Genomic DNA, 15,949 nt, shown 5'->3' on the forward strand with positions numbered 1-15,949 from the left:
TTCTCCATTCGAGCTTGAAAATACAAGAGATTCGCCACCTGTACTTTGAGAGAACTGACTGCCAGGCCCTTTTCAAGACTGTTCTAAAAGAATGACAGGATTACGGATAAGGGAGCTGTATAAGGCTCCACCTTCTGAATAGCACACTAGCATTAAAAGGTCTTCCGGTACTTAGCATGATTTGCTCTAGGGGCTTGTCCCTTCACGATACCTTTTAGTCAGACCCCAAGTGTCTGAAACCCTCGACCCCTCTAGCTTCTCTTTGTCTTTGAGCACCTTCTACAGAGACTTCCCCCATGTCTTAATAACAGACTATGGACTTTTCCTCCAGGAATTTATCCAGACCTTTCTTAAAACCAGCTACACTATCCGCTTTTACCACAACCTCTGGCAAAACGTTCCAGATCTTAACTATTCTCTAAATGAAAAAATATTTCCCCCTATTGGTTTTAAAAGTACAGTGGTACCTTGGATTACGAGCATAATCCATTCCAGGAGCATGCTCGTAATCCAAAATGCTTGTTTATCAAAGCGAGTTTCCCCATAGGAAATAATGGAAACTCGCTTTGATGCGTTCCCCCCCCGAGAACCGGCATTGCTCCCCTCGAAGGTCCCCCCTGCGATCCAGCACCCCCCCCCCCTGCGATCCGGCACCCCCCCTGCCTCGAACCGGCACCCCCCTGCCACGATCCGACCCCCCCCGCCACGATTGGGCACCCCCCGCCCCCTCCGACACAATTGGGCACACTCCCCCCGCCGCTTCTTACCCTCATCTGGGCACTCTTGATCGGCCTACTCGTCTGCTGGGCCTTGAGCATCTGAGCATGCTCAAGGCCTGCGAGTTCACGTTCACGTTCAGAACGTGAACTCGCAGGCCTTGAGCATGCTCAGATGCTCAAGGCCCAGCAGACGAAGGCCGATCTTCAAGAGTGCCCAGATGAGGGTAAGAAGCGGCGGGGGTGTGCCCAATTGTGTTGGGGGGGGGGTCGGATCGTGGCGGGGGGGTGCCCAATCGTGTCAGGGGGGTCGGATCGTGGCGGGGGGTGCCCAATCGTGTCGGGGGGGTCGGATCGTGGCGGGGGGGTGCCGGTTCGAGGCAGGGTGGGTGCCGGATTGCGGGGGGGTGCTCGTAAATCGAGCCATGCTCGGTTTCCGAGGCACCGATTTTGCAAATGTTTTGCTCGTCTTGCAAAACACTCGCAAACCGGTGCACTCGTAAACCGAGGTACCACTGTATTTCCCTGTAGTTTCATCAAGTGTCCCCTAGTCTTTGTAATTTTTGACGAAGTGAAAAATCGATCCACTTGTACCTCTTCTACTCCACTCAGGATTTTGTAGACTTCAATCATATCTCCCCTCAGCCTTCTCTTTTCCATGCTGAAGAGCCCTAACCTTTTTAGTCTTTCCCCATATGAGTCCCATCCCCTTTATCATCTAGTGCCACTATCTTTTCTGAGATAAGGAGACCAGAAATGAACGCAATACTCCAGTTGAGGTCGCACCATGGAGTGATACAGAGGCATTATAATATCTTTAGTCTTATTAACCATCCCTTTTTTAAAATAATGCCTAGCATCTTGTTTACTTTTTTGGCTGTTGCAGCACATTGGGCAGAAGGTTTCATCGTATTGTCTACGATGATACCTAGATACTTTTAATAAAATGCAGGAAAATAAATGAATACGAAACCAGTAAGCTTGTTACACTCTTAATTGACATTAAAACTGGTCCTATACGTTCTGCCATAACAAATACTGGAATATACAACAAAAAGTCAATTACAGTATTAATCTTATCCTCTGCTACTGCACAACTATTGTAAAACTATTGTAAAATCCACAATTTTGACTTTAAAATACAACTATCAACTTTAAAGGGACCATGAGTTAAAAATCATCCTTCCAATCTTGATATCAAACTCCATTTTATTGCTAAATTAAAACACTAAATTTAAGTGGTTATATCTGCTTTACCGGAAAAGTAAAATACACTACAGCGAATGAGGTTGTAGGGATGCAGGAAGAAGGAAGTTGGTGAAAGTAATAATTATTGACCAAAAACATGAACAGATGTCAAGGATGATGACCTGATAGAGCTATGCAAATAACAACTGACAACATAAACAGCAACAGATCAGCGCAGCAAATCACTGAATTTGCCATTTTCATCAGAAAGCAAGCAATATGTGTTGCTACTTACGATCGATCGGACATTATTTTCTTTTGCCAGTTTCAAGGAAGACTTGTAACAACTTGCGAGATCATCTCTAGTTGTTTCATCAATATGGCCTCTTGCTATAGGTCCCACAGTATGAATGACATCTAAAGTAAAACAGAGTATAAGAGAGAGTTGCATTATTTTGTATTATTATGCATTTTTTAATGAAATGTATGCTTAGAACACATTCAGCACTTGAATAATGGCTATGTTAGTTGTATTATTCCAACCTTAATATCCGTCCATATACTGTTATGATTTAATGGTAAGAAATGGGACTAAATACCAAAATTTTTTCCATAGAGTAATAGTTGATTAAATGCAAAAGCCTCAGTCCCACCACTCCACCACTGTTAGGATTCTGAACCGCGCGAAGAAATTACGTGGTGACTTTCATCATTGGCTCTTGTGCATTTACCAATAGTCCAATACTAATATCTCTAGTTTTTTATATATATTTAAATATTCATTTTCTATTTTTCTTCAGCTGTTTTATCATATATAATGTGCACTTATCTCTGCATTGGCCAACATCTGGGAGCCAGACCCGACATGTTTCGCGCCGTTGCGCTTTATCAAGGGTCTCCCGAGGTGGCTGCATTCATCCGACTCCAAATGTAAGCTTTAAAAGGAGACCCTTGATAAAGCGCAACGGCGCGAAACATGTCGGGTCTGGCTCCCAGATGTTGGCCAATGCAGAGATAAGTGCACATTATATATGATAAAACAGCTGAAGAAAAATAGAAAATGAATATTTAAATATATATAAAAAACTAGAGATATTAGTATTGGACTATTGGTAAATGCACAAGAGCCAATGATGAAAGTCACTACGTAATTTATTCCCGCGGTTCAGAATCCTAACAGCGATGGAGTGGTGGGACTGAGGCTTTTGCATTTAATCAACTATTACTCTATGGAAAAAATTTTGAAATATAGTCCCATTTCTTACCATTAAATTAGAACACATTCAAAGCATATAACAAAAATAGTGGCAAAAGAAAGGTAAAGAAACCAGAAAAAAACTGAAACGGGTCAACATTCAAGTGAAGTTATATGCTCACTGGCAACCAGATGTAGTGCACCTTCATTGTCTACATGTTCAAAACTTAAATGTGAAGTATCTGACCAAATATACTATCAAATCTGCATGGCCCAATGGAGTCCATATAAGTGCGAGGAGGAGGAGGGTGGAACAAGGATGAGTCAAAAAGAAAGCAGCACTATTCGGCTGCTATCCCCATTAAGTTATAGATTTGATTTAGGCATACTGAACAGCATTCCTTTACTAAATGGATAGTGCTAGTGCAGGAACCACAGTATCAGGATATTGAGCACACATATATATATAGCAATGCTCAATATCTGGATGAAGTTAGATAAATAAAGCAATCATAGCACCAGTTCAAAATCTGCCCCAAAATGTAATTTAGTGTGTTGTACAGCATTCTAAAATTATGCATAAATTAATAGAGTAAACCTGGTTATTTTTTTATCTCTCCTGTTCTGCTTTTAGTCACTGAGTGGCTAAGCCAAACTTAAGCCTACCTCTACTTCATTCTTAGGCCTCTTTTCAGTGCATCCTGGGATGCAATGGGAGTGGCCTAAGACTCTGGTAGGCCCAGGTTCCTTAGGCATCTGAGCCAATCAGAGCTTTAGGCCCCGTCCCGGTACATCCCAGAATGCACTGGGAAGGGGAAGGCTGCCATTTTGGAGTAGCAGGCCGGCCAGCTGGAGGGTATGAGCATCCCTCTGGCCAGACATTCAACTGAAAGGTATGGGAGGGTTGGGGTAGAAATAGTGGTGAGGGGCCTGAGCCTTGGGGGGAGGGGGTTTGGGCAGGGGATTCAGGTTTGGGTGCTGTCCAAGTTTACATGAGGGTTTGGCATACTTCCCTATCTAATGTTTCCACAAACTATATAAGTGATGGGATCCATAAGAATATAAGCATTGCCTTTGCCGGGTCAGACCAGGGGTCCATCTTGCCCAGCAGTCCGCTCCCGCAGCGGTCCCCCAAGTCTTTGACCTTTAAGTTCCCACCACCTACATTGTTTGTGCCAGAACTAGTAAGGATCCTTTATTTTACCCTATTGGCCACCTATCTCCTCTGATGTAACCAGTGGTGTAGCAAGAGTAGAAGGCGCACAGGGTGGTGGTGTCCCCCCATGCTCTCTGCCCCCCCGCTCCTTCCCCACCCCCCACTTATGCCCTCCCTTCCCCCTGTACTTCTTTAAATCTTCACCAGTGCGAGCAATTTCTCCAGCCTGCTGCTTGCACCAGCATTAGCTTTCCCTCTGATGTCACTTCCTGGCCCTGTCACCCGGAAATGATTTCAGAGGGGAGCCAGGCCGGTGTAACAGCAGATTGTAAAAGTTGCTTACGCTGGTGACGATTTAAAGAGATGGGAGGAAGGGAGGTGGGGGGAAAGTGAGGGTGTGAGCATGGCATGGGGGGAGGGGTGGTGCAGAGGTGCCATCGCCCCCACCAAGTTGGCACTTGGGGCAGAATACCCCTTGCCCCCTTACTATGCCCATGGATGTCACGTCCTGTGAGCAGGACATGGCAGTAGAAAAGTTGGGCCTTCCAGAGGCTTACTTGCTGTAAAGATACCAGACTCACAGGGGAGGAGAGAAGTAAGAGATGCCAGACACATGGGGAAGGTGCATGGAAAAATACCTGGCCTGCTAAGCGGGGGAGGGAAATATGCTGGACCCCAGGGTAAGGAATAAAGTGGAAAGGAAAGAGACAGAGAGAGAGAGAGAGGGAGGGAGGAGAAACTGGATATGGGGAGGAATGGGGACACAGAACAGCTGCTGGTCATGGAGGGAGCATAGGCAAAGAAAACAGAGGAGATGCTGGACTAAATTAGGGACACACAGAGGATATATGTCAAATATAGTAAGAAGATAGGGCAGTGAGAGGGCAGATAACAGACAGGGTTTTTTAATGCAGCTCTAAAGGGGTTCCCCTCCCCCCCCCCAGGTATTCCCTTCCCCCCTAAGTTCTCACTACTTTGGGAGAGATGGTGTTATAAGGAGCTCGTTTTAATTTTTCTGCCCAGTGCCCATTTCATCCTAGCTACACCACTGGTCAGAAGCTCTACTGAAATCCAGATAGGTCATATCTATTGCAACCCCCTACTTCCTCTGGCCTCCTTCCCAACCCCCAGCTTTCCCCATTTACTACTCTAGTCAGCTTATCAAATAATTCATCTATTTGTTAAGCAACCGCTCTCCCTTATGAAATCAGAGGCATAAGAGGTACTGCACTGATCTTTATTTCGGTAGCATTTCTACTACCCTGCTTATTACTCATGTCAAGCTAACAGATCTGTAGCTTTCTGCATTGCCTTGTTCTTTCTTTCTACTTTCTTACAAAATCTGAAAAAAACCAAGATGAGAATCATTTGAACCAGGAAAGGTGGTTTTCTGAAGTGACATGCTGGTACAGACTGGCTAATTTCCCTTGCCAATCAAGCTGTGAATAAACTAAAGCTGTATAATAGGAGCCAGTACTAATTTTAATTTCTTCCCAAAATGAAAAAGCGGGCACCTGGCAAAGATAGTGACAGGTTGCATCTTAGTGTCTACATTAGGCAATTAATTCAGTTATATATCACAAAGTACACCATTTGCAGTGATTCAGGGACTGTGGCTTTTAATGCAGAATTTTCCTTTCAGTGCACAATTAATGGCAAACAGCCTACTTAGGGGCCGATACATAAAATTTGCTTTAGATCCGCGCCCTGACGGCTTAGAGCAAACATTCTATTGCAAACTGACAAACAATTTTTACTTCTTCTGTGTAATAAGCAAATAGCATGCAATGACCTGTCACAATAAAAAGTGTGCGCCATCCGTACTAACAGCTCATATTCCACGATAGTAGGTAGCAATTTAATACGGTGAAGAGCAAATTTTTGTCCTTTCTGTCAGTGTCTGGGTACTGATCGGCTCACACACTAACAGACAGAAACAGATTAAAATAAAAGCCGCTGCTTTCTTCTATATCATTTCCACTGCTCCCACAAAATCTCTGGTAGTTGATTGGACTCTCCTAATCTCTGAATATCTTGATCCCCCCAATTTACAGACTCCAGAGAAGACCCTCCACATCTCTGATCTCCCTATCCTCCACACATGACCCCATAAAGGAACCCCCTGAAACCCTGACTCCCCCTACTTCTCTGAGATGACCCTGAACACCCCCCTCCCAAAAAAAAAACCAACCCATAACAAATTATTGGTAGTCTAGTGTATCTCCCACCTGCTGACCCAAGAGACAACTTCTGATCCGCACCAACACCCCAAAAGATTTCCTAGTATTTTAGTAGACCCTGACCCCCAATGACCCCTCCTAGCCACCACCCCCATAACCTCATCACATATCTTTGATAGATTCAGGACACCAACTTCAAAATTGGCAGCGCCTGACCCTGCACAGTGTATCCTGTAGGGCCGGCATTAGAAGAGCAAATAGGGCATTAAATCCTGTCAGACTACTGCTGAAGAGCAAGCTAACCCTTCTACACCTCCTGAAAGTCTTCTGCACAGTTCTCTGCATTGGAGAGGAATAGCTAAAAGCCTTTTTATGACTGATTTTCATATGCCATGTGCTGGTGTCTAAGTCACAATTTTGCATAGGGTTAGCTTCTATATAAAACCCTTTTCTGCATCGTGTGCCCCGAAAATTGCGAACAGAGTTCATGTTAACTATGCCTCAGCCACTCAAACCCACATTTTAACATGCATGTAGTTTGCACAAATTAAAAAGGTCTAACTTGAATAAAATACATTGAAAACCACCACCACCAAAAATTAGAAAAGAACTTTGAAAAAACAAGCTGGACATTTTTTTGACTGTGCACCCCTAGTTATTCCCATCCTATACTTCTTCCTGACAATAGCACTTTGCCTAATGCTGTCATTCTTGCCCCACTTTCTTCCCCTAAACCTTACAATTATCACTAATTGTTTTCTCTTCCTATTTTATGTGTTTACTCCTATTCTCACCATCAACCCTTCTGCAGCTGCCGCCACTCTCCTTACATATTTCTGAAGCTGAGCCATCAGGGCACTCAGTTTGGCTGGTAAATCAGAGTCATGCTGTTCCAATAATACGTACTTCCATTTAACACACAAGTACCAGTACCCTTATCACTGCAGTTCTGACCTTCTAAAGGTAGAGAGACTCAACATCAGGGCTGATCAGCACTAGCTATTGTGATGGTACTAAGATCAGTAGCAGTGGCTGCAGAAGATACAATGAGGGATGGAAGAAGGGAAGGGGAGAAGAAAAAATATCCAGGGGGGTCACAGGCAGAAGAGTAGAAAATTCAGATGGTTGAAGAGAAGAATGGACAAATGTTAGCAGGAAAGAGAAAAGGAAAAACTAAGTTAGCATGGGAGACGGACAATGAGAAATTAAAGGGAACAGAAATGTATAGAAAAGGCAGGAGATAAAAAGAAAACTCTGAGAGAGATTGAAATATATAAGAAAGTACTTGACGAAGCACTATGAATTGTGAAAAACTATTAAGGCTCTCAGCTTTTTTTTCTCATTGTTCCAGCTACCCAGACATGGAGTAGCTTTTAGAACTGAAAGAAAATAAATGTTTATTTAATGGCACTTTAATCTTATATCTGTTAAAACAAGAAAACACTAACCTCTTCTTCTACGAAACTGCGCTAACGGTTTTTAGTGCAGAGAACTGCGCAGAATGACCCAAGCTGCTCCCGATGCTCATTGAGTTCCTATGAGTGTCGGGAACAGCGTGGGCCATTCAGCACGGCTCTCTGCGCTAAAAAACGCTAGCGCGGTTTCATAGAAGAGGGGGTAACTGCTAGATTCTAAATTGTGCCATCGTCGGCATCCGCCTTAAACGCAGTCGACAATCATGTATCAATCATGCGACTGTGCCGTTTAGAAAATCACGGCAAAAATAGGTGGCGGAAATGTAGGCCAAGGTTTTCTAGGCCTACATTTTCTGTGCCTACCTTTGACATGAATTGTATCTCCAGAGGCGCCTACTGACACCTAATGTCACTTTCGGCATTTGTTTAGGCATCGGTAGGCACTTTGAATTTTATTTAAATAGTGTTTAACTTAGGCGCCTAAGTTAAAGCGGTGTTTATAGAATTTTCCCCAAAGGCTCCTTTTATTAAGGTACGCTAATGGATTTAGTATGTGCTAAATGCTAGGAAGCCCATAGGAATAAAATGGGTTTCTTAGCATTTAGAGCAGTGTGAACAGACCGGTCCAGCGGCAGCACTGATTGGCAGTTACGAAAACAGCACGGGACGATGTTCTCCTGAAGTTATATATTGTATTTAGTACTCGGGGTGGGGGTCCTCTCTGTTCTTTTATTTCTTAAAAAAACATTCTTGACAATTCTTTTTAAGGTTTGTCAAGCATTCAGTGAGTCTTTAAAAGGACTACTATTTTAGTAATGAAAGACTAATGCAAAAAGTTCCCAAAAAGTGGAAAACTTGTACTTTATTTCTAATCCCAAAATGATCAACATCTGATCAAAACAACATTTAATTTTCTTGTGACCAATGAGTACTTGGATTTTACTCAAAATCTGCTGAATTTTATGCCATTTGTGGCGTGTTTGGAAAATTGCTTTTTCTTTTTTTTATAATTATTTGTAGCCTCCTAATAGGAAAAGTTATACATTCTTGTTTCCTATGGTAGTTTAGTAGTGGCATTTGAGACTACACCAGTGTTCTTCAACCGCCAGTCCACAAAATAATTATTTTATTTCCGCCAGTCCATAGGTGTAAAAAGGTTGAAGAACAATGATTTAGAGCATGCTAATCATTAGCACACTTTAGTAAAAGGAGTCCTAAGAGATGAGGAAAAGCAGAGAACAAAGAATAAAATTAAAAAGAAAAAAAAATGTAACTGCTATAACAATCTTCTTAAGCAGGGGATCTAAACTTACCCCCTGTTTTACTAAGGTGCGCTATGGGGCTCATAATCAAAAGAGAAAAACATCCAAAAACTGGCCTAAGTCGGCACTTGGACGAACATTTCTCAAAAACGTCCAAGCGCTGATAATAAAAACGGGTTTTGGACGTATTTAAAAACGACCTAGGCCTTCATAGTGCCGCTCAACGTCCAAAGTTAAACGGGGCGTTTCAAGAGCGGGAGTTGGGCGGGACGTGGGCCAGCTTAGACTTAGTCGTACAGCATGTATAACGAAAGTTTAACAACAGAGCCTAGACGGAACTTGGATGTTGTGACTTAGACCATGTAAAACATGGTCTAAGTCACAAAAACCCACCTAAACTCACCAGATAAGCACTGCAAACACATAACACAGACCCCCACACACTACCCCAGTGATCACCAACCTCCCCCCCACCCCCATAAAAATTTTATTCACAACTTTAAATTTCAGTCTCCAGACCATCATCATCTGGCCACCTGGCATAGGAACGCCTAGTTGTCTAGCCAAGAGGCAACTTAAGTCGTTTTGTGGGTGGGTTAGAGACTCATAGAGAGGAGGACTCATGCCCATAAGCCCCTGTAATCACTGCATTGATACTTAAACATGTGCACTCCCCTATACACCCCCAAAACCCTTTTTTACTGGTATATAAGTGGCTCCTGCAGCCATAAGAGCTAGGGGATTCTGGAGGTGGTTTTGGGGGCTCACCATGACCTATAAGGGAGCTGTAGTGAGGAGAAGCCATGGCACCCTTTTTGTGAAGTTCACAGCAGTGCCCTGTAAGGTACCCCACTATTTAGGTGGCATGTCTGGGTGTGCAATCCATCACTTTGCAGCCCCCTCACACATCCAACAGGGCTTGTTCTAGGTGTTTTGGACTTGACAGAAAGTTGGACGGAAATGTGGTATAAAGATGGACGATTTAGCGGCTTGGACGATCAGATCGGCAGGACATATAATTAGACGATTTTCGAAAGTTAAAAAAATTTGTGCGTATCTTTAGAAAATGTGTCTTAGGCTCTTTTTAACTTTGGACGACTTGCGAGATGGACGTAAACGGATTTAGACGTCCCTTTCATTTATGCCCCTCCACACATTTTAGCACGCATTTAGCGCACACTAAATCTACGTGTGCGCTAAATGCTAACACATCCATAGACTAACATGCACACGTTAGCGTTTAGTGTGTGGTTAGAGTGCACTAAAAAGCATAGCACACTTTAGCAAAAGAGGGCCTGAGTCTGTAGGACATTATTAATTTATTGGGATTTCTTAACCTCCTTTTCATGAAGAGATTCACCCAAAATGGTTTACGATATATTGAATAGTAATCAGGTACTCGTAAATATTTTCCTTATTTGTACCAGCAAACTCGCAAACTAAGGGGTCCTTTTACTAAGGTGCTAACCGATTTAGCACACGCTAAATGTTAAGGCACCCATTATATTCTATTGACGTGTTAGCATTTAGCGCGTGCTAAATCGGTTAGCGCGCCTTAGTAAAAGGACCCCTAACTGTGGTAACTGAGGCTTCCATGTTGGTAAACGTTAAACTTTTTTTTACAGTACAGGAAAAGGAAAGGAACTTTAATCATGATGTATTTGGGGGGGGGGCAGAGTCAGCCGACGAGAAATAGAGAATATGTGAAACATCAAGTGCCGAAACCGCGAATATGGAAGGAGACGTGTATAGCCTTTCCATATACGAAAGGAGTTCCATCCCCTTTATCATTTTGGTCTTTGAACATTTTCTAATTCTGCTACATTTTTTTTGAACTAACTCAACCATTTCTGTTTCAACCTTTTTTTCCTTAACTGTTCAAATTTATAATTAACTGAAAATAGGAAATGATCATTAAGTAAATATTTTCTTATCATACCAGATAATAAAGTACAGGATGTGTAGTAGCTGTTAACTGATGTTTAGTCTGCCATGGCAAAACAGCCTGTTCCTATTCTGTATGGTGAAATATGGCCATACATTTTATATATATATATATGTAGACAAGATATAAAGATTGAAAATATGTTTGTTACTGCATGGTAAAAAGGAAAGCTATATACACATTTCCTTAAAAGTTCAAATACAGTTTTGCAAAGTCTTGAAAAAAATGAATTGCAAAAGTTCCACCTCAAGTAGAACTGTAGAGTCGCTGAGTCTCGCTTTTTCTTGTCTCTTTTATTAAGTGGATCAGTGCAAAAGTATTCACTTTCCTACTATTGCCATTTTCTTATCTTGACAAATGATTCCAGTCCCAAAAAATAATGATTTCTTCGAGAACTGAAAATTGAGAAATGCATTACTCTAGGACAGAATAAATGAAAGACATTAATATAACTTACAAATAGTGCATGTTGCAATGAATTGCGTAAAACTGTTCTGTGAAACTCCAATCTACTGAGTTTTCAAATAAATGAAAGACAAAGAGTACAGTTCTATTTTCTTACTGGGGCAGGAGGAGGTAGCACATTCATTAATGTGTTAACATATGTTAAACACTTAGGACTAGCTTTAGAAAATGGCCCTCAAATTTGAGTGCCAAGCGGTATTCGATAAATGGTGCTCTGAGTTAGACACCATTATAGAATAGTGCGTACTGATAAGATCCATGCCCATCTTCTGGTTGTGAGGATTTATACCAATTGAAACCTAGTGTAAACCCTTGCGCATAAATTAGGCATGGATACCCCAAATTCTGTAATACTGCATGCCTCTTTAGTGAACGCGTCTGGCCCCACCCATGCCCCTTCCATGGCCATGCCTCCTTTTCAGGTATATGCTATAAGATTTGCACATGTCTCTTAACAGAACAGTTAAGATGCAAGATGCAAGCGCAAATCCAAACTGTTACAAATTGACACCGATAATTGATTGTTAGCGCCCAATTGGCACAAATTGGTTGTTCACTCAATTAAATTACATGCACAAATTACAAATTGGGTGTGTGCCACAATTTTTAGGGGTTAAGGGGCAATTCTATAACTGGGCTTCCAGTTTATGCAGGTTGTAAGGCTATTCTATAATGGTAATTACATACATAGTTTCCATTATGGAATACTAGCCTAAATCGGCAGTTACATACCTACACTTAAGTACACCTACTCACGAAATATCAATATCAGACCTAAATGCATGCACCTAAATATGGCATGTGCCCTATTGTTTAAGTTACTTCCAGAAGTTGGAGACATATTCATGGCCTGCCTGTGCTCCTCCCTCTATGTATGCCCCTTTGAATTTATGCTCTAAGTCAGTTGCACGCTAAGGGGCTCATAATCGAAAGAGAAAAACGTCCAAAAACTGGCCTAAGTCGGCACTTGGACGAACATTTCTCAAAAACGTCCAAGCGCCGATAATAAAACCAGGTTTTGGATGTATTTCTAAATTACCTAGGCCTTCATAGTGCCGCTGAACGACCAAAGCTAAACGGGGCATTTCGGGAGGCGTGTTGTGGGCGGGAGTTGGGCCAGCTTAGACTTAGTCATACAGCATGTATAACCGAAAGTTATACAGCCCACAATCGACAGAATTTGGACGTTGTGACTTAGACCATGTAAAACATGGTCTAAGTCACAAAAACCCACCTAAAGTCACCAGATAAGCACTGCAAACACATAAAACAGACCCCCACATACTACTCCAGTGATCAACGACCCCCCCCCACCCCCATAAAAATTTTAATCACAACTTTAAAATTCAGCCTCCAGACCATCATCACCTGGCTGCCTGGCATACGAAAGCCTAGTCGTCCAGCCCAGAGGCAGCTTAAGTCGACTTGGGGTGGGTTAGGGATTCATGGAAAGGAGGACCCATGCCCATAAGCCCCTGTAATCACTGCATTGATACTTAAACATGTGCACTGCCCTATACACCCCCAAAAACCTTTTGTAGTGGCATATAAGTGGCTCCTGCAGCCATAAGGGCTATTGGTGTGGTAGATAAGTGTTTCTAGGGGATTATGGAGGTGGTTTGGGGAGGCTCATCATGACCTATAAGGGAGCTGTAGTGAGGAGAAGACATGGCACCCTTTTTGTGAAGTTCACAGCAGTGTCCTGTAAGGTACCCCACTATTTAGATGGCATGTCTTGGTGTGCAGTCCATCACTTTACAGACCCCTCCCACGTCCAACAGGGCTTGTTCTAGGCGTTTTGGATTTGGATGAAAAGTTGGACGGAAATGTGGTATAAAGATGGACGATTTATCGTCTTGGATGATCAGATCGGCAGGATGTATAATTAGACGATTTTTGAAATGAAAAAAAAGTTGGACGTATCTTTCGAAAATGTGTCTTAAGCTGTTTTTTACTTTGGATGACTTGTGAGCTGGACGTACACGACTTAGACGTCCCTTTCGATTATGCCCCTCCACATATATAGGCTATTGTCGAGTGAATGACTACGTAACTGTTATTATTCTATAACTTACGTGTGCAAATGCTGCCTAACTTTAGGCAATCTGTTACAGAATGGGGGGGGGGGGGGGTAATTCTACATCTCAATGACTCCAGTTAGATGTGAACGAAGTGCCAATTCAATAATAGCATCTAGGTACCAAAATGCTGTTATAAAATACTTGCATCACCACTAAGTTAAATTTTGTGAATCACACTATCCACTTGCGTAAATGCGCTGTCACACAAATCTCTATGCACTGTCGTAGGATTATAAGAGACTAACAGGGGTCTCAAGTGCTCACAGCCAGAGGCCTGAGGTAATTTTCAAAGCCACTGGCTGATATCGTGAGCTATCATCGGTCCCGTTTATGATCTCTATACCTCTAATTCGTGCATTTATATTTTTTAAAGCTTTGGGCACTCAGAGAGGAAGTCAATTACTCAGAAGAATATCTTTCTAGGAGCTCCGCGCCTAAGGTCATTATGAGTGGCTGTTGATGCTTTCCTGATGAAGCCCCTTGTTAATATCTGGGTGCGAAACGGAGATCTTCCGTAAGTAATCCTGAATTATATGGAATGGCGAATCATTAAATAATACAGATTTTATGAAGAAAAAAATATAAATGCACGAATTAGAGGTATAGAGATCATAAACGGGACAATCCTATTGTAGACCAAAAGGTGACCAATTACACACTTTTGTTGCAACTCATACATGCATTGGAGCTATTGCCTTCTCAAATGCGCATTTATATTATGATTCTGTGGCACTCAGTGGATCAGCACATTAGTTAGTAACTCCAGGGAAGTATCCTTTCGCAAAACCTTAAAAACCACTATGTTTCATCGATTTTTAGGCTATAGCTCCAATGAATGTTAATGGATCTTTCTTTGTGATCTAATTATGTAAACTGAATCGAACCCTTATTTTTAGGAGATGATTCAGTATATAAGATTAAGAATTAGATTAGATTGGATCCTACTCTTCTGGTCTTCACATTAATGATGTCCACTTAACAGACATTGAATCCCAAATAGTTCTATATAGATCTAAGAGCAACAAGTTTGCAAAGTGGATCCTATTGATCATACACTGTCTGGTGGGTGACTCTACTTGTCCCATTTCAAATTTGGCTATTTACAACCTGCCTATCTGCTCACATGGTTGATCTGGGCTCATCCCATTAACATATACATGAAGACAGGACATTGCTGTCTCGCTGCCAGTTTCCAAAGGTGTCAAAAACTTACCCTGGCAGAGAGATTTAGATGAAAGATGCTTCAGTACCCATTCATTTAGAGTTGGTGCTGCCAGGCTTACTTAAGGAATGTATCAAAGACATCAGTCTTTGGCAATTAAACTTAGTTCTATGCTACCTGTAATGTGTAGTCCTTATCCAATCACTGCCCAAATTAGCATGGGCCTGCACTAATGGCTCCCGTGTGCTAAAAACCTACACTAACTCCCAGATTCTATAAAGTTGGGAGCCCAACTTTCTAAAGAGCAAGCAAATTTGTGAATGCAATTTCTAGAGTAGTGCTAGTTGAGTGCCTAACTTAACTGTTAAATTAAGTGCTTATTAGTATTAAGGCCCAAATTCTGTAACCTGCGCCTAAAGTTAGGCAACTATTTCGGAGGCGCCCATCAAGATAGGCGTCTATCTAAATAATCAAGCACTGTTTAAAACATAGGCGCCTATCAAGGAAAAGTGAATCTGTAAGAAGGCGCCTCTAAAAATGTAGGCGGCCTTTAAAAAATAGGCGCTATACATGTTAGATGTGGACGTAGCTATGTGTTAGGCGCCTTCTTACAGATTTAATACTCATAAGCGCTCAGCTAGGCGTCTACCTTTGAAATACTTAGCGCGGGCCTATTTAATGGGTGCCTCCAAAATAGGTGCCCAAATAGGTGCAGCTTAGCGTGATTCACTAAACAGCACCCAATTTTACTTGAATCACGCTGAACAGTGCCTATATAGACACCTAACTTTTGAGCGCTTCTTATAGAATTTGCCCTTAAGTACCAATTATAGCCCTTAAGTAGTATTGATTGGTGCTGAGCACTAATTTGTAGTTTCATCTACAACTGCACTTAGGCAGTATTCTATAAATAGAGCACTCAGTGTTATAGTGCGCATGGACGGGTTGGAGCATGTCTTGTAGTTGTATGCATAAATTACAGAATACTATCACTCGTGCAACATCCAATTTTAGGCACCAGCATTTACACAAGCCTCAGTGGTGTAGTACAGGGGGAGGCAGACCTCCCCGGGCGCCAGCAACTTCTCCAGCCTGCTGCATGCACTACCCCTAAATGCTCAATTCTTAAATTCAATGAGATGTATACTACTAAAATGTCTCAGTAAACTTAGAGAAGAGCTTAG

General features: G+C 42.2%; 1 protein-coding gene across 3 annotated transcripts in view; it reads right to left on the reverse strand.

Annotated features, from left to right (window-relative positions):
• Positions 1-15,949, reverse strand: part of MACROD2 (mono-ADP ribosylhydrolase 2) — a 1,978,548-nt gene that overhangs the window by 898,893 nt on the left and 1,063,706 nt on the right. For all 3 annotated transcript variants that reach the window (XM_033936388.1, XM_033936386.1, XM_033936387.1), the window contains one exon: positions 2,200-2,321. In XM_033936388.1, coding sequence (XP_033792279.1) covers positions 2,200-2,321 — 122 coding nt within the window. The remainder of the gene's footprint in view (positions 1-2,199; positions 2,322-15,949) is intronic.

Source organism: Geotrypetes seraphini, chromosome 3 (assembly GCF_902459505.1).
Source record: "Geotrypetes seraphini chromosome 3, aGeoSer1.1, whole genome shotgun sequence".
Taxonomy (NCBI): Eukaryota; Metazoa; Chordata; class Amphibia; order Gymnophiona; family Dermophiidae; genus Geotrypetes; species Geotrypetes seraphini.